Genomic DNA, 26,388 nt, shown 5'->3' with positions numbered 1-26,388 from the left:
CCCTGGCAGCACAAAAACATTGCTTCTACAGCTAAATCTCAAACGTTCAGAAAAGCTTGGCTCCTCTGTGGACATACCATTCTATATTTGTTACTTGGATGTTATGGATAGAAACAGCACTTACTCTCCAATCACATGGCCACCAAAATTTTGGGGTAAGGATTTTTTTTCTCTTTTTTCTTTTCTGGAATATTATTAAAGTAGACACTGAGATTTGCTAGTGAGTGCCTTAGAAATATATCTAGATACTTTCAAGCCTCATGTTGGAGGCAAAAAGTAAATAATAGGTTTGGTATTTCTTGGCAGTGCAAAAGATTGATTTCCAAAGGTTTCTTTGACAAAGTTTTACCATGTTTTTAAGCTAATCAAGACAGCAGGAACTGCCGGGCCAGAATTGATCGTTTGACAAAGTTCATTACTGAAGTCAGTTGAAAGGGAGTCTATTGACTTCAGTATGTTTCAGTTCAGGCAGACTTTCTCAACTGTTTAATGAATGTACCTACACAGAAGGCATGATCTGTTTCATCTTCTGATGAAAAAGCAATAGCAAAAACTAAAGGTGTTGCAGCCTTTGGAATAAACTCGTACTCCCCCAGAATGAAAAATTGTTTGTAATTTGTTTTGGTGTCTCACAATCTGATTTTCCTCACTTTTTCCTCAATGTGTATTTTTATTATAATCTTTCAACACAGTTTTCCTTCACCCAAACCTGGGAATGGGCAATTAACAGAAACATATATAGTGTGAGATGGAAGTATATGTTACACTGGAATCCATTCAGTGTGATTTGGTTCAGTGACTTGATCCTGAAGGGCTCTGTGCAATAGTGGTGGAGAACCTTTCCCTCCAAAAAGCTTCACTGCTTGGTATGTTTAGCAGTAACGTGTACTAGCATGTAGCACTAGAGTGAATAATATGATCTGGTTTTCTCTATTTTATTATTCGTATTAAGCAATGAACTCTCCAAGAATCCGTACACTATCTAAAACTGAAAAATACTAAGCATAAGCAAAATGGGACTTTTGTTGCATGGGAGTGTCCTGGGAAGAGAGTTACAAATAACTATACAAGAAAAGATTTAAAGAAGTTCCTTCATTTTCTTAGCATAAGACATAAGAGTCTGTTGAATGCCAGGCACTCATTTCCTGCAGTGACATATATATTTTCCTATTGAGACAATATGAGCAATTTGCTTCATTTTAGTGTCTTGTGCTAGAAAGTAGGATTATGATATTGTCCATCTTTCATAAATACTTACAGGTTAACTGAAGAAAAAATACTGGTATTACTGTTTCAGAGTCCCTTGCTGTCTGGCGGCTGTCTGCTGGACTCTGAAAAATAACTATCATTTTTGTAGATTGAAAATACACATAATCTCACTTGGCTCTTTTAGAACAAAAAATAAAGTGCTTTCATCAACATGTACTGTAAGAAGCCTTGTGTAAGAAGTACTGCAGTAACAACTGCAGATTTGCTTTTATTCTAAGGTAAACTATTGCTTAATTGTAATGGAAACTTACATAACAAATGGCAAAGTTATGTGAAACTCAAAGGATCCTTTAACTATAATAAACTGTGGTCAAGGTATTCTCCATCTTTGTGAAGAGTCAAAAAAAATAAGGTAAGGAGTAAACATTTAAATTCCACAGCATACTGCATGCAACTTGCTCTGCTGGTGCTGCTGTTACTCTGTCATTTCATTTATGGAATTCCTTAAGGTGCTCATTGGCCTGGTCCTTCAGTATAAAGAGCTACATTTCAAAGCACAGAGCAGGACACACATGAGTTCTCTTGTTGCTGAAAGGGCCAGCATCTTTCCACCAGTGCTGCTCATCCAGCTTGCCAAGCACTGATCCTGTACCCAGCCCTATCACCTCCCTCTTTCTTATGCTCTGATGATACCCAGAGATTGCATTGTTGTGGTGCTTACATGGTCCTGAGAAGGGAAAATGCCTCTTAGGTTTCTTCCACTTTTCTGATAGTCTTTTAGAAGAGTGAATAGCACTCTATATAAAACCATATAGTCTGTGTCAGAAGACCATGACTGACACATGACTGTGAGAACTTCACTTAGATGATACAAGTGTATTTTATGAGGTCATCTGAGTTACCTTACCTGAGGTAAAAACTGCACAAACCAGACATAAATAAAATTGAGTTCTTTATTAAATGAGAATGCAGTATTTGAAATTGATTTTTCAGGATATGGTTACAGTCTGTTTCACTGTCTTTCTGAGACACGCACCATGTAGTGCTGTGAGTGTGCATACATGAGCAAGATGAAGATTCTTTTCCATGCATGTGACTTCTCAGCAGCTTTCATAGATTAGGACAAAGTGTAAACCTCAGCATGTTTGTAAAGGTTTGTCGAGAAGACTAACTTTATAAGAGAAAATGCTATAAAAAATTTATAGCAACCATTCATAATGATACTTAATCTTACAATTTTATAAACCATCTATTGTCCAACATCTGGTTCTATGATCTGGAAAACACACAGGCATCCTGTTTTCTAAAGCTGTACAGTTTCCAACTGTAGCTTCACACAATGGCTTCTTAAAAGTGCCTCTAAGAATTTTAAACAATGAACAAACAAAACTGTCCACAGCTTATTTATGTGTGAGCACATATAAATCTTTTTACAACTGCTCCAAGCTAGTGGAACAAAATTTGTTCATGAACAAAGCTGTATAGGTAAAACACAAGATATGCAGACAACTTGATATAAGCCATCCTGTGTGAATAGTCTAAACCATCTCTCTTTATTCATGCAAAGCCTGCAACAAATAACAGTAACAAAAGAAAAAAAAAAATAGAACACTTTTTTGCAGGCTCAGTGTAGACTCAGTTATAGCCTAAAGTGTTGAAAACGTGCTTAGATGCAAGTCTTGCAGGAATTTTTCTTTTGAATTGTCTTCGTTCTGCAGTATTTTTGAAATGCTAAATTATACAGCAGAGTAAGCAGAAGGAGCAAAACAGTAGTTTTGTTGGCCTAAAATAAATTCTTGGGGAAAAAAAATAGTAAAAAATCCCCCTACTGGCTTACGTTCATGAGTTTCATGTTAGACCTCCTGGCTTTGCCAGCAAATATCCTCTGTCTAATAAGTCATGAGCACAAAATAGGCGTTCCAGTTCTCACTTTGCCAGAGCTGTTTCCTCCTACAAATGTTGCAGTCTTCGTAGAGACACACGTATGTTTCAGAACAGTTGTCTGAGCTGCTGCAAAGGCACATCACCTCTTTCTGGTGCCAACTTCTTGGAAGCCACGCAGTGAAAATCCATAGTGTGGTATTTTGGCAGAGGTAAGAAGAGAAACATTGCGTCAGCCTCTGCTGAACTTCAGAACTGTTGGTATCACATAGTTCTCTAGATAGAGAATCTGGATTATTTTTTTTGTTGGCAATTTCAAATGGAAGTGTGGCAATAACTGAGAAATTCAGAGTTTGGTACCCATCCATCAACAACTAACCTAATTTTGCTGCTTTAATATAGTCTTTATTGAGTTGATTTTGATTTGCTAGTCAACAGTGGAAGAAAAGATGTTTCCATTTTATCCAGGAGTGCATTTCTTGTAATTCCTTAAAAGCATTTTCAGTTGCACACAATTAAATACAATAAATGGCTTTGAGACAATTCCATTTCTCCAGTGAAGATAGTAACATATTTTGAGATTAGGAAACTAAATTTAAATAGTACATTTGATCAATATGACAGCAGCAGAGAAAAAAAGTGTAAGCAGATATGAATCACCATGAACTTATATCCCATGGTTATGCTTCTGGCTAGTTTTACTCAAGTATCTATTTAAAAATGTAACATTATAAATTTACACCTTAAAAAAGTTTTTTTTTTTTCTTGAATCAGGATCAAGGGTGTTATTTGTTATTTGTCCAATGTTTGGAAATAAGGTCATAAATCATCTGTGTTCCAGCATGTTAAGATTTGTCACTTCACTTCAGTAACTACAAGTACACTCGTGGTTTTAATTATAATACAAAAAATTGCTTTGTCTCTCCACAAACTACTGGTCTTCTCATTAAAATGTGTTTCCTTGTTTGAAAGAAGTCAGACTATAGGCTCTGCTAGAAAATATTGTCATTAGGGTTGGGCATATTCTAATGTCTGACACTGGGTCATGGTATTATACTACTGGTGTAGCAGAAAAAGTGGTCAAGGAGTTCATTTCATTTTTTATATGAACCGAAATACTATTTGTAAAGGCCAACACTGAAACAAACAGCAATATATCTGTCAAATACAAGAAAGTCATAGGGCTCTGGTTATGAGCAGCCAGGGGGTCTGGTTTCTCTTCTGGGATCTTTCGTGAGTGGTAGTTGTGACAGAGTGGAAGCAACAGCACCAAGTCCAGTCCAGCTCTTTGCAAGTGAGAAGAATTTGGCTGTGTGACCAGGTTAAACCTGTTGGCTTTCACTCTGCCGGATGTGTCAGCACATTTCCAGCATATCCCCTCAGTACTCTCTCCTCGTTCCCTTTGCTGCTCTCCACACACTTTATACCCCTCCAGTCTAGCCTTAGCATCATCAGAGGTAGTTGCTTCGACCACCAACCAGGAGTTGCTCCAAATGCTCTGTTGAATATGTGAATAAACAATGGCTAAACTCTGGAGCCAACTACTTGACAGCTGTGGCAGTGGTAGCTCCTAACAGACCATTCTTGTCCTGCTTGATGGCTGGAAAAGACCAGCATAAGCCAGAGAACCCTAGAGTACCTTTATCCTAGTGTACTGGGCATTGCCAATAGGCCAGTGGAGGTTAGTAAATTGAAGATGCAATTCCTGGCAGGTAGGAGGAAGTGAACACATGTAGTAGAGGCCCTTATAAATGCTTTATACCAGTGGAGACTTTTTTCCTATAAGACACAACCCTTGGAGTTAAGGTAGAACAAAGATGGAGGGAGACTTGACAAAATCAGAGCTTTGGATTCAGGTGCAGTATCAACCCCAAGGATGTGCTTCCTGAATTGCTATTTTTCTTCTTCCCTTCCGCTCCATTTTCTCCCCTTTACAATTTCACCCTTGTGTGCATATTCTTCCCAGTATTTTAATTAGTGGTCATCAGCCAAAACAAAGCAAAGTGATTGGAGACAGGCTGTTAACTGCACCAACTGGAATTTTTCTTGCAATTGGTCTCTTTTTTTATCACTTCTCTGTGTTTTGTAAAACCACAGTGATTTTAAAAGTTCAGTACTTAGCAGCTTATCACACATTATAAGGAGTTCATAGCAAAAGGATTAAATGTCTTTGCAGGAGATATATTTTATTTCTGCAGAGTCTTTGAGCTAGATCACTGATCCCTGCAAAAGTTTTTAAATGGGATGTGAAAAAGTGAGTGCTTGCTTTTGAAAGCACTGTGCAGGAGGCAGCCAAATTCAGACAAGTTTCTTACTCTAGAGGACAATAAATGAAAACTGTGTTCCAGTAATAAATAACTTCATAAATTTTGGATGTCTTTAACCTCATTACCTTATTGCATTTAATTAAAACAATATATATTCAACAGACAAAATTACCCCATAAGAATAAATACAAAAAGCAAGACAATCAATGCACAGTGAGTGAGAGGAAAAGGAGTAGGATGAATCTGTAAATGTCATCAGAGGAAAGGATGATATGCATTGATTTGGTGAAGTCAAACCAAAAGAAAAAAACTTGAAAGAATATATCTGAGTTCTTTGGCCAAGGGGCTGTATAAATATCTCCACTATGACACAGAGGTTCAGAAATACATAAGAATGCAGTCTTCACACTGAAACGTGATATGGCATAAACTGAATGTGTCTACAGCAACTTTTCTGCTCAGACTTCCAGGTTACTTCACCGAGCATTAGCTTAACAAATCTGTCTACTTAACACATAAATTTTAGAAACTACCTTCTTGCTCATCAGGGATACTGAGCTGTCATGGTCTGTGCCATGTCCATGACACTGAGCCATCACTTAGGACTTCACATCAAAGTCACTCAGGGCTTTTCATTATGTGTGATATTAAAGGACTCAAATAATTGAGCAGACATCTGTCAATATCATGATGGAGTTAAAATGAAACGGAATCATATGAGAACAAAAATTCCTTCCAGCTCCCCACCTATCTTTTCTAGTAAAATAAATGTATCATGCTTCCAGGTTTATTATAGATTTTCCAAACCCCTGGTGGTTCTTTATTGCATACCTAACATTCCATCTTCTGACTAATATTTTCTCCCTTTCTTATTGAAGCAGGAGACCTAAAAAACCCCAAAAGCAGTACATGTCCAAAGCTATATTTCCATAGACGTACCTTAAGATCTATAACAACAAAGAGCAACTTGTCTTTCATTCCCATTTCACAGCCAAGTCTATCTACTAATTGTAGAAAAAGAGCTTGTATGTAATGTGAATGCCCCCTGTTTGGTTTTAGTCTGTGCCAGTGGCACATGTATTTGGAAAATCCAACACAAAAGTAGTGAAACATAAAATAATGAACAGAAAGAGGAATGGAGTTCCTAGTTCAGTCAGAAAGCTCTCAAAATCCACAGCATTCAATGTCTAAGAAAACTGGTAGAAAATAATACAGCCTTGGAGAACTTTCCCTGCTTCTTACCCAGAAAATAATGATCAGATGGAGTAATTAGAGTTTTACTCCTTTAATGTATGTGTGGAACTGCCTGCACTAGAAATTCCTGGTCATGTAAATGGTGTGACTGCTCAACATAAGTTATAGTGCAGGAAGAGGAAGAGTATGATTACACTTCTTTTTGACAGTCTGCTATGGACAGACCATTTCCCCAGAGCTGCAGATTTCCCCAATTCTATGGACTAACTCAGCTGCAAACATGCCTGGCTTAGTGGCTGTGTAGCTATGTAGGCAATGGTGACATGCAGCCTCCTCCCTCTCCTCCGACAAGCAACCTGCCAACAATGCACAATTTTTTTTATCAACTTCAAAGTGCATTCTAACTCCTGAAGTAGGTATCCTAACATGGAGTAAAAGACATTGATCCTCCCCAAATTCCATGAGAAACTAGAATTGTTTTATTTTCCTGTGGTCATCTAGAACTTCGAGTAGGCTGGATCCCACAAAAGACATTTGCGGAAATAAGCTTACTGTAAGGGAGATTTAGTTTGGTGCCTAGAAAATAAGACATGAAGGATAAGATCTTCTCTCCAAATTTTAGGTTCATTTTTGAAAAATAAACGAAACTTCCTTGTGCTTCTCTGTAGGATTGTGAAAGAAAGATGATGAGTAAAATGTGACATAGAATCAGACAGAAAGTCAACTCTGGCTTGGCAAATGTTTCCTGTAAACACACTGCTGTTTTTTTCAAGTACATTTATCTGAGGAGCAGGTGTACAAAACAGATATAAAATATGATAAAATACTGTGAAAGACAGTGAGATGTTTACAGTAACATTACATCCTTGAAATGTTTCCCTTCTTATTATCGGTCTTAAATCTAGTGTACCCACAAGTTCTCTGTCCTACTCCTCAGTGATATGTTAAAAGATGCTGTAAATCTAACAGTGAAGCTGTATTTCCAGCTTAAACAGAGTTTGCACTTGAATAAGTAATACTTTTCATATTGATGATGAATAATTGCAATGTATCTGCATGATGAATGTGCAGAAATCAGGACTGTGCAGCTCTTTGGAGTTTTAAGGACAGGGACCAGTCTTTGTTTTGTCCGTCACAAAATGCCCCTCAGTGGGACCTCGGGCAGCGCTTGAGAACAGTACACAGACAAAAATAAAAAGCAGCAACACCAGGAAAACTCAGCCTCACTTATGCAATGTTCAATACATGCTTTGTTTTGTGTTGTTTTGTTCTTTACATTGTTTGTAGAGAACTTCAGGGTTGTAAATCACCGCAGGCCCAGCATCATCAGAGTAAATTTTGCTGCATGGCTTCTGGAGCAACAGAAATTGGACTCATCCATGACAGCTTCTTCCCCACTCTCAGATGAGACACTGATCCACATGAAAATCCTCTGACAAAGATGTAGAAAGTATCTCATAACTAAATCACTTCTCATATTTTCATAATGACCATGGTAGAGGTCCTTAGCTAGAGGATGGCTGAGGCAAGGGAGTATCACACATATCACCTTTCCTCAGCTTGAACCTCTTAAGATCTCCACAAGGGAGAAGGATGTTGTCCTATCTACCAGATCAAGGTCACCAAAAGATCTTCCTATTTCCAGCTCCCCTGACCACAGTGTGAGCTAACTTGGGACGTATCACAAGGCAGCAGAAGAGCAGCCTGGGCTAGTGACTCAAACGGGACACAGTTTTCGTATGAACAGTGTTCATACTGAGAGGAATGGCAACAAGGTTTTGGGTTTAAATTAAGATAAAAGCATGTGGTAGTGAGGCCTCAGCAATGACAGCAACTTTGTTTGAATGTCAGTATTTCAGAGACAACAGCAGTGAATCTGTAACACTCAGGGTCCCTGGCTCCTCCTAGGAAGTCCTCCCAAAATATTCTTATTCCAAATGAGAAATAAACCTATGACTTTTGATGTAATTGAAAAGGAAGGCACTGCCCATCTTCCCCCTCTCAGCTTCAGGATATGACGTATCTCTGTTCCCCTCAGCTGTGTTTGAGAAGGGCTGATTTGTATGCAGCTTCTCAGTTGCATTTCTTATACACGTGGCAGCACTGCTTGCTGGAGCAGCTGTGTCTTTGGGTGTCATTGTCCTTCTAGTATTGCTACAGAGAGCCTGAAGAGCTAGGCAAGAGATGCTGTGCTGCAACTTCTACTTGTGGTGCCATACTATTGTAGGACCCAAGCACTTCCTCTGTTTCACTGGGGACAGGAGTCAAGGTCACAGGTCACATCTAAACATGTTTTTCCCATGCCGATTTCTCCAGAACAGAGACAGAATTGTGTCTTAACCTTATGCTGTTTATTTTCCAGGTAACTTTTGGAGGTACCATTTTGTATCAACTACTAAAGTTCTACTGATTTGTATACACCCTACATAAAAATGTCTTTTTAATCATTAAAACAGGATAATTTTTAATTATCATAATAAAATTATAATTAATCATATAGTCTCTTCTCAAGGGTCAGAATAACCCAGATATGCCACATTTATTATGATTGTGCTTATTTGCTATCAGCTAAGTGAAAGATTTGACAAACATGTGAAAGTTATCACTTCCATTACAGAAGCAAAGAGGATGATAACCTTGCATTTAGGAAGCTACTATGTAAATTCATTGAACTATCTTATGTGCAGGTCTGTCAAAGAGATAAAAGTAGATTTTAATTAGTTACCTTTTTTTTTCTTTGCTCTTATTCTGGCAAGCTAAGAGTATACATGTAGCTGGATGAAAGCAGCTGACTATGTCATGAAGATAAGAGATCAGTCTTATCCTTCCAAGCTGTCTATTCAGAGCACCATTTCTTCCTTGTGTATAAATTATTCTTTTAAAGTGAGTCTGTCATCCTCAGGCTGTGTTTTGTTGCCTTCTAATTACAGTGTTTCTCCTTCTTTCCCTGCACTTCCATACAGCCATTGATTTATCAAATGCTTAACCACCTTTGACAGGAAGGAGGCATAGCTAAAGTAGTAGAAGGAAGAGGAAAAAAAATGCTTCAGAGTATTATTTAAATATTAATCTAGCACACAGTGCATACACATTTGGGCAATTACATCTACTGTACTGAATTAGCATGTGGCACCTCTTGCTGCCATATGAAATACCTAAAGCATCATGCTTTGTTTTCCACCAAAACCAGAAATGCTGTCTTTAGGAAATGAAGTATATTTCTTCTTTCAAGAACTACACTAGTGAATGTATTGGCATGTGAACCTGTCAGCATCAGCAATCACATAATAAAAGGAGCTCAGTGCTTTGCTATCTCTCCAAGAAAATCCCAAAAGCTCCATGATCAACTGCTAGAGCCTTGCAGGATTCACACTGAGATTATTTATTCGGTACATTGTGAGTGCAATGATTCTTCTTCAGCTCTTCTTGTAGGACCTATTGGATGAAAATATTCTGTATTTATAAACAATTTCCCATTTTATCTTTTTAATTCATTTCACCAAGTGTCAAAAATCTTTGTGAAACAAATGTATAGCTGTGAGTATTGAAATCTCCCTTTAACAGGTTAGTCTAAGATAGAACGAGATGTCCAGAAGCACAGAAGAAAATCACAAAGTAACAAGAGGATAGATTTAGAATAGACATTAGGAGGAAATTCTTTACTGTGGAGGGTGGAGAAACAATGGCACAGGTTTCCCAGGGAAGTTGTGGATGCCCCCTTCTTGGAAGTGTTCAAGGCCAGGTTGGATGGGGCTTTGAGCAATCTGTTCTAGTGGGAGGTATCCCGCCATGCCAGGGGTTAGAACTGGATGATCTTTGAGTTTCCTTTCAACATAAACCATTCTATGATTCTATGAGTCTCAAAATGTTTACTGTTACACCTGTTTCCCAAGGAAGATAAATGTAGCAGCTTTTACTATATGTAGCCTAGGTATTACTGCAGTTAAAAAATAGGAAAATTTGATTTAAGTACAGATCCCTCTTCCTGTTCCTTGAATATTTGTTTATTGGATACTTTTATCAGTATTCAGCAAAGTTCATGCACAGCTCCTCTTCCTTCCATTCTTCAACTTACAAATTTCTGATTTTCACCTGAACAAGGCCCTAGTTTTAGCAAGCACTGAAAATAATGAGGCAATGAATAGAACCCTAAATACTGTTTTCATTTGTGGCTATTTTTGAACAGGCAATGCATGTTAGACCGGTCAGCAGAATACTCTGTGGTAGTATTTCAAAGTCAATACATTTCTGAGTGAGAAGAGACTTAAACTTTATTGGTTTGGGTCCCAGTAGATTCCTTCAGCTCCTGCCAGTGCACTATGTTTTACATACCTGATTTATTAATTTTGTCTGTGTTAATAATGATGTACATTTAAAATGGAGACTAAGAGGGATGGAACTGGGAAAGGAAGATTACTCCTCTCCTGGGAAGCAGCTGAGCAGGTAGTGAAAGGAGAGGGTGAGAGATTACACAGCTAAGGGCAAGGAACAGAAAAAAAGTCCTGCTTCTCTGGTGTTGGAAAGAAACCCTTGAGACTCAAAAGCAAATTTGCAGAGGTTGCAGAACTTCTGCATAACACTGCATTGAGAACAATGGTTTGTAGGATGTACTGGGCAAGGTGAAATATGTTTTTTATTTCAGGTATACCTATTATCTTAAGGCACTCAGAGTGTACCTTATCACACTAAGTTTTCTCTCTTAAAATATTCTGCTCCACATTCCAATAAAACTTGCACTTTCATTGTAAACACTTCTTGGTCTTTTGTGAGTTCTTTCAGTAAGGACAAGCTCCACCTAAAGCTGTCTGGGTCACACAGGCTCTTTTCAGCCCACAGGCAGCAGCATTGCTGTGTTGTGATTTAGGATGACTTCAGCATACTCCTTACCCTTCAGCCACACCTGGAGGTATTTAAGACATGTGCAGATGTGGTGGTTAGGAATAGTATTTAGTGGTGTACTTAGCAGAGTTAGATTAATGGTTGGACTCAATGAGCTTAAAGGTCTTTCCCAACCAGAATGATTCTGTGATTCTGTCTTCCATGAAAACCTTGCTTTGTCTTATATGTAGCATACTTACTTTGGTATTTCTTCCTTCATTTTAAAAATTTTAGGAAATCCTTAATTTTTGAGAGTTCTCTCTTGTCACTCATGTGCTGCTCAAATAGGAAATTATTTTATTCTAGATTCAATAAAAGAATCTATCAACCAAGTAATAACAATAAATCTCCATTGCACTGGTGCAAATTGTCATTTACTGTTTGATTTAGGTTCACGCAGAGGCTGCGTGGCTTAGGCCCATGCTCTGGTTTTGAGAGGCTGGGAAGATTGCCTTGCCAGAGGACTGTTTGCTGCACATGCTGAAATGATCAAAATTTTATTACTGTCTTCCTAATGCATAACGAATCATAATGAAACCACATGGTAACAAAGTTCCTATCTCTGTCGGCATAAAGGAATCTTTGCTTTGTTTTATGCAGTTATGCCAAAGGCATTAAAGATGCTGACATCTCTATCTTAGATGTTTCCTTCTGATTAATACAATTACTCTTTATTTATCATTCCAGTAAAAATCAACTGCCAGTAATATCAAGGGGAAACATGATTAACTCTGAGTTGGTTTATGGGATATTTAGATGGCATATCCCACTCTTCTGGCTTTTTATCACAATGAATGATGGTATTATAAAACAAAGCAATTGTACTGTGATGCATAGAGATCATTCTGGACATCACTGTGGATGGTGAGAAAAAACTTAGCTTCACTCTCCTACAGATAATTGCACAAACTCAAAAAGCTTTACAGGCTTTGCTACACTAAGCCTCTGAACACTTTTGCTGTGCCTCAATCTACCTTACTTTCAAAGCTTTTGAAAAATGATAATCCTAGCTGCTTATATAATTGAGGTTTTCTGTCTTTTGAGGTACTATTAATTTCTCTGTAAGTTTTCATTGGAATATTTCTTCTTAGCTTTTTATGACACCGTATTTTATTAGAAGTAAGGTGCTTTATGCATTTGCTTATATTTTCAGCATAAATTTCCAGCAGAGGGCAATCTTGTTCCTAGGTAGGGGACTCACTTGTAAAGTTAGCCCTCTAATACACAGCTATCCCCTCTACATTCCAAATGAAGGATTAATCCAAGGGTACAGACTGCATTTCTTTTTAGCTTGTCATTTACTTCATAATTTTTTAGATTCTTCCAGAGCCTATTTTCTTATTTGATTGAAGGAAGTCTTTGAAACTGCACAAAATAAAATCAGTATGGACACTGAGCTGTCATCTGTTCTAACTTATTTTTTCAATACAGGATTAACTGTATTACAACAACTTTTGACTGATACTGGTTTTTAAAATCTTTAACAGGGCTAGATGGACCACCTACCTGAGCTGTGTATTCTAGTTCTTACCTTTCCTCACAGCTTGAAACTTACTCTTAAATTACCTTTGCTCTCTTTTAAATCACAGAATCACAGAATGTTAGAGGTTGGAAGGGACCTTGAGTTATCATTGAGTCCAACACTCCTGCCAGGGCAGAATCATTTGCTTTATCTGCAGTGGACATAAAAGTAGCTGTTTCATTATTAGGTGAAGTGGGCAAATTACCCTCTGTTACTGCACGAGCCAAATAAAAATTCCCTCTAGCAAGCTGTGTTTGAAGGCAGAGAACTGACACTTCTGAGAGCCTCACTGTTTTACTAATTTTGTTTATTAGTTCTTATGCTCTGCACAGTCTGCTTTTCTTCAACCTTTTTTGTTTTTGTTTTTGTTTTACACAGATTCTGGCATTTTCAAGGTGCCACCATCCTTTGCTGTTTATTTTCCTAATGTTGCACCTGAGCTACCTTGTGCTGCAACCCATCACTCTCACTCTTTCCACAAGAGTCTTGTGTGACCTTTCTTGAACTTTTCCCATGACTACGGCCACAGCTGGTTGATATTACACAGCAACTGATTCACCCACCCAACTGAATCATGGACTGCCTACAAATGACTAATCAGAAGCTGTTTTGCTAATACAATTAGCAAATTAGTGACAAAGATTGGGGAAACAGTGATGTCGACACTTATCAGACACAAAGAAATTTCTTTTTTAAACTCAGCATGACAACAGCAGCCCAGGAGTTGGCTACTGATACCATCCCCACCTTTAAACTAATTTTTCCAGGGGTTGGCAGAACTGGAATAAAGTTTCAAGTAATTCAGACCACCTCAAACCTTCCATGGTAGGAAAAAGCAGTGGCTTTTTGGGCCTAGGATATTCTTATTTTCCAAATTTTCTGTCTGGGAAATGTGAGGAGCTGCAGCCTGTCCAGATTAGAGATCTAGATTAGAGATTACATTTGCTACAGCTCTAGGAAGGTGCTATGAGTTTGTAAAAACTTTAGTGGACACTGGCTCCTCCTGTCTGGCTTTGCATTAAGGAGGCTTGGTTATGAACATCCACTTGATGGCTTACCTGAACCTCATCTGAAACCTGAGTCACTGAAACTTCTAGAAAGCAGCATTTGAACCATGCCTACTAGTCTGGCTACTAGGTTTGTCATTTGGAAGTGCAATTCATGATTTCATACACTAGCTGGTGTTCAGAGCTAAACTGTGAGAAGTTCAGCTATGAATTCTCATGCTAGTTTGTGTGTGTTTTTATACTGAGCTTTCATTTGGGGAAAAAAATAGAGAGAGTGAGAGGCTGAGATGGATTTCTCCATGTCCAAGGCCAGACTCACTACCAGCTGTCAAGGCAATGGGCGTGTGAGCAAGTGTGTGTGCATGTATGGGGAGGAAAGCTTAGAAAAGTTTTGAGTCACTGGCATATGACAGAAAGGAAAGAGAATTCAAAAAATGTTAGAAGGAAATAATTAAAATGAGAATAAATTTAGAATTCTAAAATTTTGATTGAAATTATAAAAATAGCTCCTTTCCACTGCATCTTCTGATACTTCTCATTGCTAACACAGCTGAGACAAATAAGCTTGTATACTGCATATAAGCTTGCTGAAGCTGACAGGGAATAAAGTTTGCATATCAGGTGTGCAGTTTTGGGTAGGTGGAAGAAAAGAGAAATAGGAAGTTTACTTTCAGTTGCTGAAGTACATGAACAGAATCTTGTTCTAACATAATAGGAGCAAAAGATCTCTATAACAAGCTGAGTCCAAATGCTGAACAAAGCCATTCTTGGCTGACAATCTACTTTACCAATTTTAATAGCTTTAAGATGAAACTACTTGTTATTTAATAGAGCAGTAAGAAATAAATAAAACACTCAGAAAAATGTGTAATGTTTAAAAATCACCCACTAGAAATCAAATCAGACATGTATGTATTATCTCACCCTATGGGTATGTTCTGCTTCCTTGTGTTTAGGAATACCATTAGTAGAATATATGCTTGGACAGGTCTCTGGCTCCTTATTAGCTTTCTTACCTACTACTGGCAAAAAAAGGAGTTCAAAATCAAGCCATGTATGCACACCCTAAGTACAACATGCTTTTTCATTTCTCTTTCCTTTGCGTTCAGTATTTGTTTCCCTTTTCCTCTGCCCTGCCTTGGGTCTTGCTATGAGATGTTCTCAATTGAAGCTGCTATTTATATGATTTTGAGAGGCACTGCCATTCCTTCATATGTGGAGCAAGCTGAAAAGTTTATAAACTTATATGTTTGTGAGTGTTGGGCTAGGAAGATCTTGTGTCCACCTCAACTTTACACCTTGGGAAATTTATCATAAGGCTATAGAAAAGATGCAATTTTGGAGGTTTTCCTGAGCTTGGGGAGAAAAATGCTTTTCCAGTCCATCACGTCTGGAACTAAGGGCAAGAGGGAGATTCCTTGGGAAAATGAATCCTCAGTGAAAAAGTGCTTTGAATTCAAAACTTTGCCTTGTTATCTGACTTGGCCCATATACATGAAAGGAAAATCCAACCCTCACAGATCTAAGAGATTAACTTGAGTGTGTCTGCAAGGATCCTGCTAAATTCCACAATAGAGGCAGGAATGTGTGTCACAGAAAGCAAATCTGTTTTAAGAAGATTTTGGTTGATCCAGGGACTGTGAGTCTAGGCAGGGAGTGTGTTGCTAACTTTTTATGTGGTATACCCCAATGGAAGAGAGGAGGAGAGAATGTAGTCCACCTGTCAGATTTACAGATTGGTATCAGCTCCCTTTGGCTGGCCTTGCTACTGATGTCCAGGCTAGATGGGAAGAAGCTCTTCCAGGGCCACCAGTAGGAAAAACACCTTGTCAGCCAGACTATCATCCTTACTAATGGTGTCCATATATCTCCCTGTGTGTGTTTCATAGAGTGTTTAAGACTTGCTACAGCCTATAACTTGACAGGATATACTTTCAACACTTAATCTATACAGTTCATGGAAAATTATGAAAGCCTTCAAGTGACAAAGGAAGAGCTTTGCATATCAGAGGCAATAACCTCCTGTACAAACCTGTAGCACTGCACTTGATTAGCACTCGCCATAGAGATGAGAGAGGAGGCAACAAACAGACTGCAGAAGGAATTATCTTATCTGTACAGATTTGGGTATGACAGACATGTTCTGGCTTGGTGTTCAGATTCACATGTAACATACAGAAGGTTTTACTGTGCGTTCTGAGCCTCTTTGCATGGACACACCATAGATAAGAAAGGTAATGTTGCTAAGATATTCAGTTGCTCTGCTTCCTTTGTGGCTTTGTACATCAAAGTCTGTCCTTAATTGTTGAAAAAAACCTTCCTCTTTCACCTCAGCTGGTGTTAGAGGTGAGAGTGGTGAAAATTCACTGAGATGGGGCACCGAATCCTTTTGGTTATGACATACTCAAATAAAGCAGACAGTGTGAGCAGCCTGAGAAACATACAGATCAAAAGGTGTTTAGAAGACCAGCATCCGGGGAAGTATTGTTATTGATAGCATCCATACCTTATCCCCAGTTTTTAGCATTTCTTTTCTTAAAAGCAGAGGACAGAATAACATTCACAGCCCTCAGAAAACTATAAGATACTATAATGACTCCTTGGGATACACTTCATCCTAGTACTGCTCTGACTCTGCTGAAAGGTCAGTTCTGCCCTGGCACTGCCCATATCAGGGAAGACAAAAGATATGCTGTTAAAGTCAACTGTTTCCCTAAAAATCCAGGTGCAGCAAATCTCACTCTACTTTTTATCTTTTTCTGTTTGGCAGTATTATCTCCAATGTACCTCATGGCTCTCATCACCGGACATTCTAAAGAGAAAATCAATGGGCATGGATTTACAATTCTTCAGCCTAAGTTTTTAGAACTGAATTACATTTCAGTGAAATTCATCCTCTGCAGGGAGTGAAAAAAAAAGCAAGTTCAGCCTATTAGTATGGTCAACAGTTCCCAATGAAGTCAGAAAGAATATGGCAATAGGAAGAATAAAGTGTCTGTAACCAGTGAGTCTAGTGATATTTCTATAACAAGAACCAAAGGACTAACTGTAGGTCCAAATGGAAATGAGAGCATTTGAGCTACTATACAGCAACTGCAATAGTCAGTGTAAACCCAGCTGAGTTGCCCAAGGAAATAATTTAACCCTCTATTTTTACATTTATATGTAGAGGTAGAAAAATAAAAGAATCAAAGTAGATAAAGAAAATGAAGACATTATCCAAAGGGATAATTGCTTGTGCTCTGCCTCCAGCACAGGGGAACACCACATGGGAAGGACTGAAGAGCTGCACTCGATACTTTTGTCAATTCCCTCATCTGCTTTAAACAGTGTGAAATACTGATTTGATTGTGTGGGTGGTGAAAATCATGGCTAGAGGGATGCAGGGACAAATCCTCACCATAGTGCATGGCAACCCCAGAGCCAGTTTCACCTGTGTGGCTTGCTATACTTATGCTTACATTCAGATCTCACAGAGATCCCCTTTGCCTCCTCCTTGCTGGAGCTGAGCCCAAAGAGGAGCAGAGATTACAAGTGGCAGCACAGAGCCCTGAGGAATCCCTTGGCAGTCTCCAAGTATAACCTGACAAGCATTCCAGCTGAAATGCAAAAGAAATCAGCCAAAAAAAAAAGGATTATTTCTTGCTCCACTTTCCCAAAGCCAGGCAGAAAGAGCAGCAGGGGTACTCATACTGCAGTTTTAGAGCTTGAGAGGTGCTTTCTTTAGGACAACCCCTGGGATTTACTCAACTGGAGGTGACTGAACCCTGGCTCTCCCTTCCTACTTTGGCAATATGAGTAGGAACTTTAGTACAGAGTGTACTAAATCCTTTAAAATAGTATAACAGACTATTCCTGACCAAAAGTGGCATAAAGCCTGCTGTTTCTCTGTACATGCTTTATAAATGGAAGAATCATGATGAGTTGCCAGAAGGTTGCTGATGGTTATGCTAATGGTTATCTCTGACCATAATTATTTAGTATGTAGTAATTTTCATTAATTACTATGAGGATTTAAAGTATCTGTTACTCAGCAGTAAAAGGCTAGGCTGTGTTCTCATGTCACAATAAATACAAGGCTTACACCATTAAAAACATGGCAGAAGCTACATCACTGTTGTAATCAGTGAGTTTGTGAGTACACACACATTGACTATAAATGTCTATAAATAGAATGACAAGTCTGCATAAATCCACACCTCAGATTGCCCACAGAAGCAAACATTTGGCAGTTTTGTAACACACCTTGGGGCTGGTGGGGGGCTGATTCTAGGAGAGACTAAAAATTCCCTTGCATTGGTACAGAAACTGGTATTAAATGCAAGCTACTTGCTGGATGGCACTGAATTATGCAAATTAAAGAAAAAACACCATAGACTGAGAGCAAGCTGAATCACTACATTTGTGTCATAAGGTTCACATTACATACAAAGATCTTACGGTTTGCTCGCCTTTTAAAGAGGCTGCCATCCTCCATTTCTGGTAGGAGAGTCCCTCCAAGTTAAGGAAATAACTTTGCTGTGTATTTTTGTTATATTTCAGAGCAGATAACAATAGCCTTCACAGTGTCCATGGTGGTGGGACTGGTGATTGGAGGGATCATCTGGGCGTTGTTCACTTGCTTGTCCCGCCGCAGAGCTAGCGCCCACATTACCCAGGGGAGTTCCTCATCCTTCACCCGCCGGTCCAGACCCCCGTCCCACAGTCACACTACCAGCAGGACTGGATTTTACCGCAACAGCAGTTGTGAACGTCGGAGCAACCTCAGCCTGGCCAGCCTCACCTTCCAGCGTCAAGCCTCCTTGGAGCAAGCCAACTCTTTCCCCAGAAAGTCAAGCTTCCGTGCCTCTACCTTCCACCCTTTTCTGCAGTGCCCTCCCCTCCCTGTGGAGACGAACAGTCAGCTGATTACCCTAACTCCCACAAACACCACCACAACCCTGGCGGCAAGCACCACCAACACCTTGAGTCGACCTGAATTCCACTGGTCCAACAACAGCCTCCGCATCTGCCACTCGACACAAACCCCCCCTCCCGCCTACGAAACCATCATAAAAGCCTTCCCTGACTCTTGAGCTAGGTCCTTGCTGCAAACATACGTGTGCTTTTTGGGAGGAACTATTGTCAACAGTTTTCAGTGCATGATGAACATCTCTGAGAAGTCTCAGGCTGACGCTGAGGAGGAGACATACGTTGCCTAGAGGAGGGGAGTGGTGGTTTCTTAGAGCACATAAACCCCGCTGTCCAAGGGACCATTTGTCCTTGCACTGCTGGCTCTCATTTACTGCTCTGCCTTATGCTTGCATGTTTATAGTGTTGTATCCTTAATTGTAACCACTGCATCTTTGCTTTAGAGGAAAGAAAATACTGCCACATAAAATCTAGACCATTTCTTGAAGAAACAAGCCATGTAAGGAATTACAGATACACACATTTATGCAAATTTCACTATTTCATTATTTTCACTATTTTGTTTAGGTTTTTTTAAAAAAAAAACATAGGTTTTTTTATACATTTTGCCAATGTATTAAATTTTCAGAGAACACCTCCCATTACCCACCTTCTTTTTAAACTACAGAAGAGTTCTGTCTCAGAAACATTAAATGCAGACCTTGTGGAAGATTCAATGTCACAGTGCTGGTTGAGGTCACAGACTGTAGAGGATCTTAAAAGCCTCCATGTTAAGGTTGCGTGTATAAAATTCCCCACAGTGTGGGAAAAATGTTAAAATATATGAAGATTCATGCAGAGAGAAGTTCTGAAAATCATACTAAATGCATGGTAACAATTATAAAAATGCTTCTGTCTGCAGGCAGCAGAACAAGTAGTCACATTTTAATACCCAATAAGGCTGCATGGGTGCAGAACTGTTCATGTTCCATTTTCCTACTTCTGGTTATCAAGATAAGCAGGGTGAATGGCAAGTGTTTTTTTAATTAAGTTTCCTGTTTCACTATGGGATTACTCATTTCCTTGTTTCAAAATGTATTTCTCAAATTGTACCAATGTTTAATACTTCCTGGCAATATATTCACTGAAATCTTGTCTTTCACTAAAGAGACCTATTGCTGAATACTGGGATTGTATAATTAGCTGTTGTATAAAGATAAGAATGGAATATTTAGTTCGGTCTTAACACATATTCTTGGCTGTAATATATGTACCATGTCAAGGTAACCCCTGGCTTAGTAGAGACTAATTGCATTGATGTGAAAGAAGTCCAGGATTTGGAAATAATAACACAGACAAATGGGGCCTGATTTAAGCCTTATTGTATCAGTTTCCTGCTAAATATTTCATGTTCAAATAAGGGTAAAGAACTTCCACAAGTAGGGGTGCAATCCTATTCCTGGCTTGCAAATGAGCCTGCTGTTACTAAAAGGTCTGGGCAGCTACCAGCTGCCAGACTCCTGATGCTGAGAGGGCTGGTCCTGGGCTTCTGTAGGAAGAATAAGGCCTCATCTGTCTTCTGGCAGGGGCAAATATTCATCAGGTTTTTAGATCAGATGAAATGATTAACATCTTGCTTGCCAGGCTTTTGGAAGCTGGCAGCATACATGTCTTTGCAGGTCTCAGCATCCCTCAGGAAGCATAGGTGCTTATCTCTGAACTGCAATCTTTCAGCCCAATATCACCACTTGCAAATATTTCCACAAACACTGAGCATACAGGTGTTACTTACTGTACACCACAAGTATTCCTTATTCCAAAGGCAAATTACTTTGCATGTATTTATTGACTGGCTTTCATTATTTTATTTTTAGTGTGCAACATTATCCCTTCTGGAGGCATATATGTCATTGTTAGAAGAACAACCTTTTACAAAGTTTACAGAGTGCTTCACTGCAGATACCATGGACTCTAGCACACTGAGGACTGCTAATAAGACTGCAAAACTGACTTTGGCTGGTTATAGGCTATGGACTTAAAACAATAGTCCTCTGGAGAAGGAAAGCTGTTTTATTTCATTCATTAATAATATTCCTTTTTTCATTTAGAACCTTATTGGGCCTGGTGAACTTGGTTGCATACACAAGTGTGTTTGCAGTGTCTTAATTCTAGAATAAGTGATGCCACCTATTCTAATGTGCCTGCAAACAGCAGAATTCAAGCTTGCTTCCTTTGCTTATTGAGTGTAGCAGGCTGTTTGAAGACCCAACTCAGCCTACAGTGTGTACCCAGCTGGCCAAGACTCCATGTTCCTTGAAAGTGAAATTGCTTTTGATGAGTAAATTTTTACTCCTGGATTGTAAATACACATTACATTACAGTAGAACTTTCAATAGCATACTATTACTTGCATTACACTGTATTTAGTAAGCAATGTAAAAAGGGAAGATTAAATGTACTGTAATTTTTACTTCCTGAAATCTGCACCAGATATCAAAACATTTTTTTTTATGACCCTCAGATTAAGGAGGCTGAAAACACAGATCATTTGGTGCATAACCAGTATGTCTGTCAGAACCTAACTACTGGTTTAATCAATGTCTGAATTAATATTTTTCAAGCACTCTGGAAGTTTCAAAATGTGAAATGAAATTAGATGTTATAATCTCTAGCTCATGTCTATAAAGATATTTTAAGGGAAACTATCGTCTTTAATTATGCAAACTCATATAGTTGGAAGTGTAAATGAGGGCTTGGTCCTTCTGCTCCTGTGGGGAGATGGTCCATAGCTGAAGACACTATATGAGATCAGCATCAGAATTTCCCATGTGAGGACATCTTCCAAGGCTTAAAAGTGAGGATGTCTTTAACAAATAATACAGGTTACAGACTTTTAAATCCACTGCCTTCCAAGTACTTGGACTTCAGTACACAAAATGTTTGCCAAATACTTGCTTTAAGCACATGGGCAGTCACTGTAAGGTTCATGCTCAAATGGACTCATGCACCTTTTATTGCATTAGGACCAAAGCACATTGCACAGGATCAACCCTCAAAATGAACTGCAGGATTCAAGAATCATCGAGTGTTTGATATGCAAAAGATTATACTTGCTCATTGCGGTGGTCATTTCTAGCCTCTTATTACAATTTAAAATACTGGAAAGAAGATATGAACTACAAAATATATATTACTGCAGATTTCAAGATTTCAAAGCACTCACAAGTGATTACTTAAGCTTTAAAATAATCTTGCATTTCACACACTTTCACAGTGAGAAGCACTGACTAAAGGGTGTCCCCAGAATCACATAGGAAGTGATAGACAGACCCTTGAGGAACTTCCAGATATCTTGACATCTTGTGCTGAAGTGAGTGGAGCTACTTCCCCTCACTGTTATAAGAAACACTATTTTCTTATTGTCCTTGTCACCAAACCAATTGCTCCAGTTCTTGTTGCACAGAGAAGACAAAGCTTGACAGCTGTCTGGCTGAGAATAGCAATGTTCCAACATATTTACAGAAGTGGTTTGTGCTGTATTCCTTGACCTTTTCCTCCTAAAAAATTGCTGATTACCTCTTCAGACAGCTACTGATTATCATACTGTAACACACCAAACATGCACTATCTTTGCCAAATGCAATTTTTAAAGTTCACTTGCAATTTACCATGAAGTTTTTGAGTCATCTTGACGTCCATTCTTAAGTATAGACTGTAAACTACATTTACCGGAAATATCATCTTAGAGGTGAAATGACACATGCCAGATCCCTGATCTATAGGCACCTGATAAAATTACGTGATTTCTATGATGCAGTACAGCTTCTGGGAAAAAAAAAAAATGAAGAAAGAAAACACTAATTGGAAATTTACTTCTGCCAAGTCCAGAGTGGTGTAAGGGAAACAGTGCTGATGTAACTTCACAAAGCAGAGAGCAGAATTCTAGAAATCAGCCTTAAAAATGTTTTAAAACTCAGGTGAAATACCTATATTTTCATTTGGGTGTCTTAATAAAAGTGAATTTGTAAAGGTGTTGAGTGTTTGGAATTTCTATATGACTTTGTGAGGAATTATTTATTTACCTTTTTGAGTGCTAAAAAGAAGGACGAGATCCTGATCTTTTTTTTCAGTGGGATATTAATAGTGACTATAATTGACTATTTTTCATGGAGCTGGACCAGAGACTTCTGAGAAAACTACTGAAGCAGTCAACAGGTGAGCTACTGCTGCCAGCAGCTCTTTCTGAAGCAGAAAGGGCAAAAAAGAAGAAGCTTTACTGGCTTGATTTTCTGTCTCACACTGTAGCAGCACCAGTGACTCCACTGGGAGATCTCTGGCCTCATTGTTCTAGATGGGGGCTGTGCATTTTTCCATGATTTTACCCCCAGAAAGAAGTCTGGTTCACATGTCTTGTTTCTGCTTTTAATTTCTATGGAAGCTTTTGGCTCCTGTCAGCTTTCTGGCAACGTGTCTTCGAGGGTGGCACCATCTGATGGGTATGGAGTGGATCACAGAGCTATTTCAGTAACCATGTTTCCTCTCTGCTTTCCCAGTGACATTCTGCATCAGAGACATGTTTTCATCTATTTAGCTGCAGAATCAAGTGACTGTGTGCTGATGGCTGTGAATGAGCAGTTGCACTATTTTAGAGCAAGGAGTTCTTTTAAACAAGAGTAGCTTAATCATGAAAGAGATTATGCAGAGTGATAGAACTGAGGTAGCAGGAAATTGGATTTGCTTATTTAGGACATAACAGTCTGATGTGCCCGTGACTAGAGACAGGATGGGAAGGCACGGGAATGCAAAATCATATCTAGTTCAGGACAGACCTGCATCAATATGGATCCACTTTATTTTATGGCACCACATCAATGACTACACAGTCAGACTAAACAATGGATGCTCTTGTTTCAACTTGACAAGAGCACGAATTACACCTGGCAGTAATGTATGTTCCTTAGGACATGTATGGAGAATAGCTGACAACTACCTGTGCCCTGAAACAGGATGAATTTTCAGCCTCTAGACTAATCAATCTAGAGCTTGAGTTGAAGCACACTAAAGAGAAAAAGAGAAGACCCATTCTTTGCCCATGTTCTGTTCCTGTGCTGCAAATCCTGGTGATCTTTTGAAGTTATTTTTTGTAGAAGGGAAGAATTCCCTTTACGTATATTCCAGGACAGTATTTTTTTCCCTTTTCAGTGCTTTTCTATTTAGTTCCATACCAATTTCCATCTCTCACTCTGTGGATAAATATGATAAAAATATAAAGGTCTTCACTATATGCCATTCTTCTGTTGTTCTGCCAAGTAACAGAAAAGATGAGTGTTAGTCAGAGAATCACTTTGAGGAATTGATTGGGTTGTCTATGATAAGCTCTCTAGAACTAGTTTGCCAGCATCAAAGTACTGTTTTTTTTTTTCTTTTACTTCTCTAATCCTTTGGACAGATGTAATGGAAAGATACAGACACCTTTTTGTCCCTACTAAATGATAGATGTCATTTATTAAAAGTCTGAATTGCCTTGCAAAATTCTTATAACTCTATAATGCACTAATTCATGATCACCTGGGATAAGATAAAACTGACTACTGTAAAAATTCCTTCATGCTCAAAAAAACATATTTTGGGGTGTTTGTACATACACTAAATAAAATGTTTCAAAAAAGTCTAAATGCTTCTAGGGGCTGAATCACTTCTGAAGAGGAAATGGAACATTAAATATGTTCCCACATCATTTAACCATGTTTGAAATGTATTAGCTGAAAAACAAACCAAACTCTCTCCAATATACCAAATTTAAGCACCTGCAGATTTCCATCTCTTCTACCAAGCAAGGGAACCTGCTCTAGGCCAGAGATACACCCAGTAAAACCAAAAATATTGAGGAGAGAAACTGGGACTGAGAAAGCTCAGTGTAGGATAACATAGGCTTCAACTACACCAAATAAGCTGGAGAATAGCAGATTTACCATGACTTGGCAAAGTAACTGAAATGACTGTTTAATGTCCTGATACAGTTCCTGAAAGATGCCTGAAAGTGTTTCTCCTGATTCTGTCACCTCTAATCCATGACTAGGTACATGCATCTGCATGCCTTCTCAAGGAAATTTTGTGGATGTAGGCTAGATATCCTCACGTACATTTAAATGCAATTACTAGGTCCATAAAGGTAAAAATAAGTGTCCCTGCTTCTTTCAAGGCATTAAATGGTTAGGTCACTGCTTCCAGTATTCAGTATTACAAAGATTTAAAAACAGATTGAGAATGTTTCAGACAATCTTGTTGAGTTTGCATTCAAAACCATTCATCAAACACCAAATAATTCAAAACATTTTCAAAATAGGAGTCATTAGGGATAAAAACATTTCAAGAGTAACTGTTGATTTATCAAAACAAAAGAATAGTGAATCAAATGAAAGAAATAATGTTCTGTATTGATGTTCTTTAAAGGTAGATTTGCAGCACAACTGAGGGCTTTGCCACAGAAGACAAATCTAGTAAAACATGTAGTTTGCACTTAACCCTGCAAGTGCTCTGACTGACCACTGATGATTTAATCTATATTACTTTATTATTGACTGCAGTGAGCTCACTCATTTATTTAATAATCACCTGAATCAGAATATAATTCCATAAATGACATGATTTTTGTGCCTAATTTAAAAGCATAATTTCTATCTGACAAGTGACTTATTGAAAGTGAAGACAGATTGCTCCTCTGCTCATCAAACCTGCCCAGTCACTCTTTGAGCAAATAAAATGTTCTGTGAGGATGTAAGGGTGATCTTAATGTCTTTATGCAGACACTGACAGTGGAGGTCATGGTGAGTCAGTGCTTGGCCATTCCTTTCTACTCTTTGATGTTAAGAACTTCTGAGTTGCAGCTTTGTTTGAGTTTCAGCACTTCTGTTGTTTGAAAGAAGGATTTTTGCAGAATATCACAACATTTCATGTCTCTGTATGATGTGCTTATGAAATAGGATCACAACAAAAAAGACTAAAGAGAATTTTTTTCTAGAGACTGGCTCTGTTAATGATAACTTCTGAGCAGCAGTTTGGGGGAGGCTGTCTTGTTCTAGAGGTGATTTTGGAAAGCAAAGCTCAGCAAAGGCAGTTCTAGCATCTGATAGCCAGTTTCTCTTCTGTCTGTTGAGACCAACATTGCAGTGATCCTGTTTGCAAGCAAGACTGTCTGAAGACAGATTGTCCTCAGCAGGACAATATCTCACAGATTTATGAAGAAGTTGTCTCTGATCTCTACTGCCTCCCAACAGCATGAGGAGTTGACAAAATGTTTTATATTCTGATAGATCCTGAGAGATCTTGCTTTAGATTCAAGTTTCATCTGGAGCTGTCTGAAGGACAAGGAAGAAAAGAGTCTGTAATTGTTATAGTAATTCTTGCTTACGGTGTATTTTCAGATTCTTCAATTTGTACATGCATTGCTGAGTGGCTGTCATTTTTTCACTATTAGGACACTTTTATTTGGGTATCTTTCACTGTCTGCACAAATTCTGTAATCAGAATTGTATTCACC

The 26,388-nt window shown here is 38.6% G+C and overlaps 1 protein-coding gene across 1 annotated transcript; it reads left to right on the top strand.

Annotated features, from left to right (window-relative positions):
- On the top strand, nucleotides 1–22,881 carry MYCT1 (MYC target 1). Its single transcript, XM_030448514.1, has 2 exons — nucleotides 1–155; nucleotides 18,501–22,881. The coding sequence occupies exons 1-2, from the start codon at nucleotides 104–106 to the stop codon at nucleotides 19,031–19,033; spliced, it is 585 nt and encodes a 194-aa protein (XP_030304374.1). The 5' UTR covers nucleotides 1–103; the 3' UTR covers nucleotides 19,034–22,881.
- Nucleotides 22,882–26,388: the final 3,507 nt, after the last annotated feature.

The sequence above is a fragment of the Calypte anna genome, chromosome 3, assembly GCF_003957555.1.
Source record: "Calypte anna isolate BGI_N300 chromosome 3, bCalAnn1_v1.p, whole genome shotgun sequence".
Lineage (NCBI taxonomy): Eukaryota > Metazoa > Chordata > Aves > Apodiformes > Trochilidae > Calypte > Calypte anna.
Note: the sequence above shows the minus strand (reverse complement) of the source record. Positions and strands in the feature narration are given on the sequence as shown.

Bases quoted from the DNA above. Each gene is read 5' to 3' on its own strand.
- MYCT1 (XM_030448514.1), top strand. From the start codon at position 104: ATGGATAGAAACAGCACTTACTCTCCAATCACATGGCCACCAAAATTT. The intron at 156-18,500 runs GTAAGGATTTTT...GTTATATTTCAG, and splicing joins ATGGCCACCAAAATTTTGGG to AGCAGATAACAATAGCCTTC.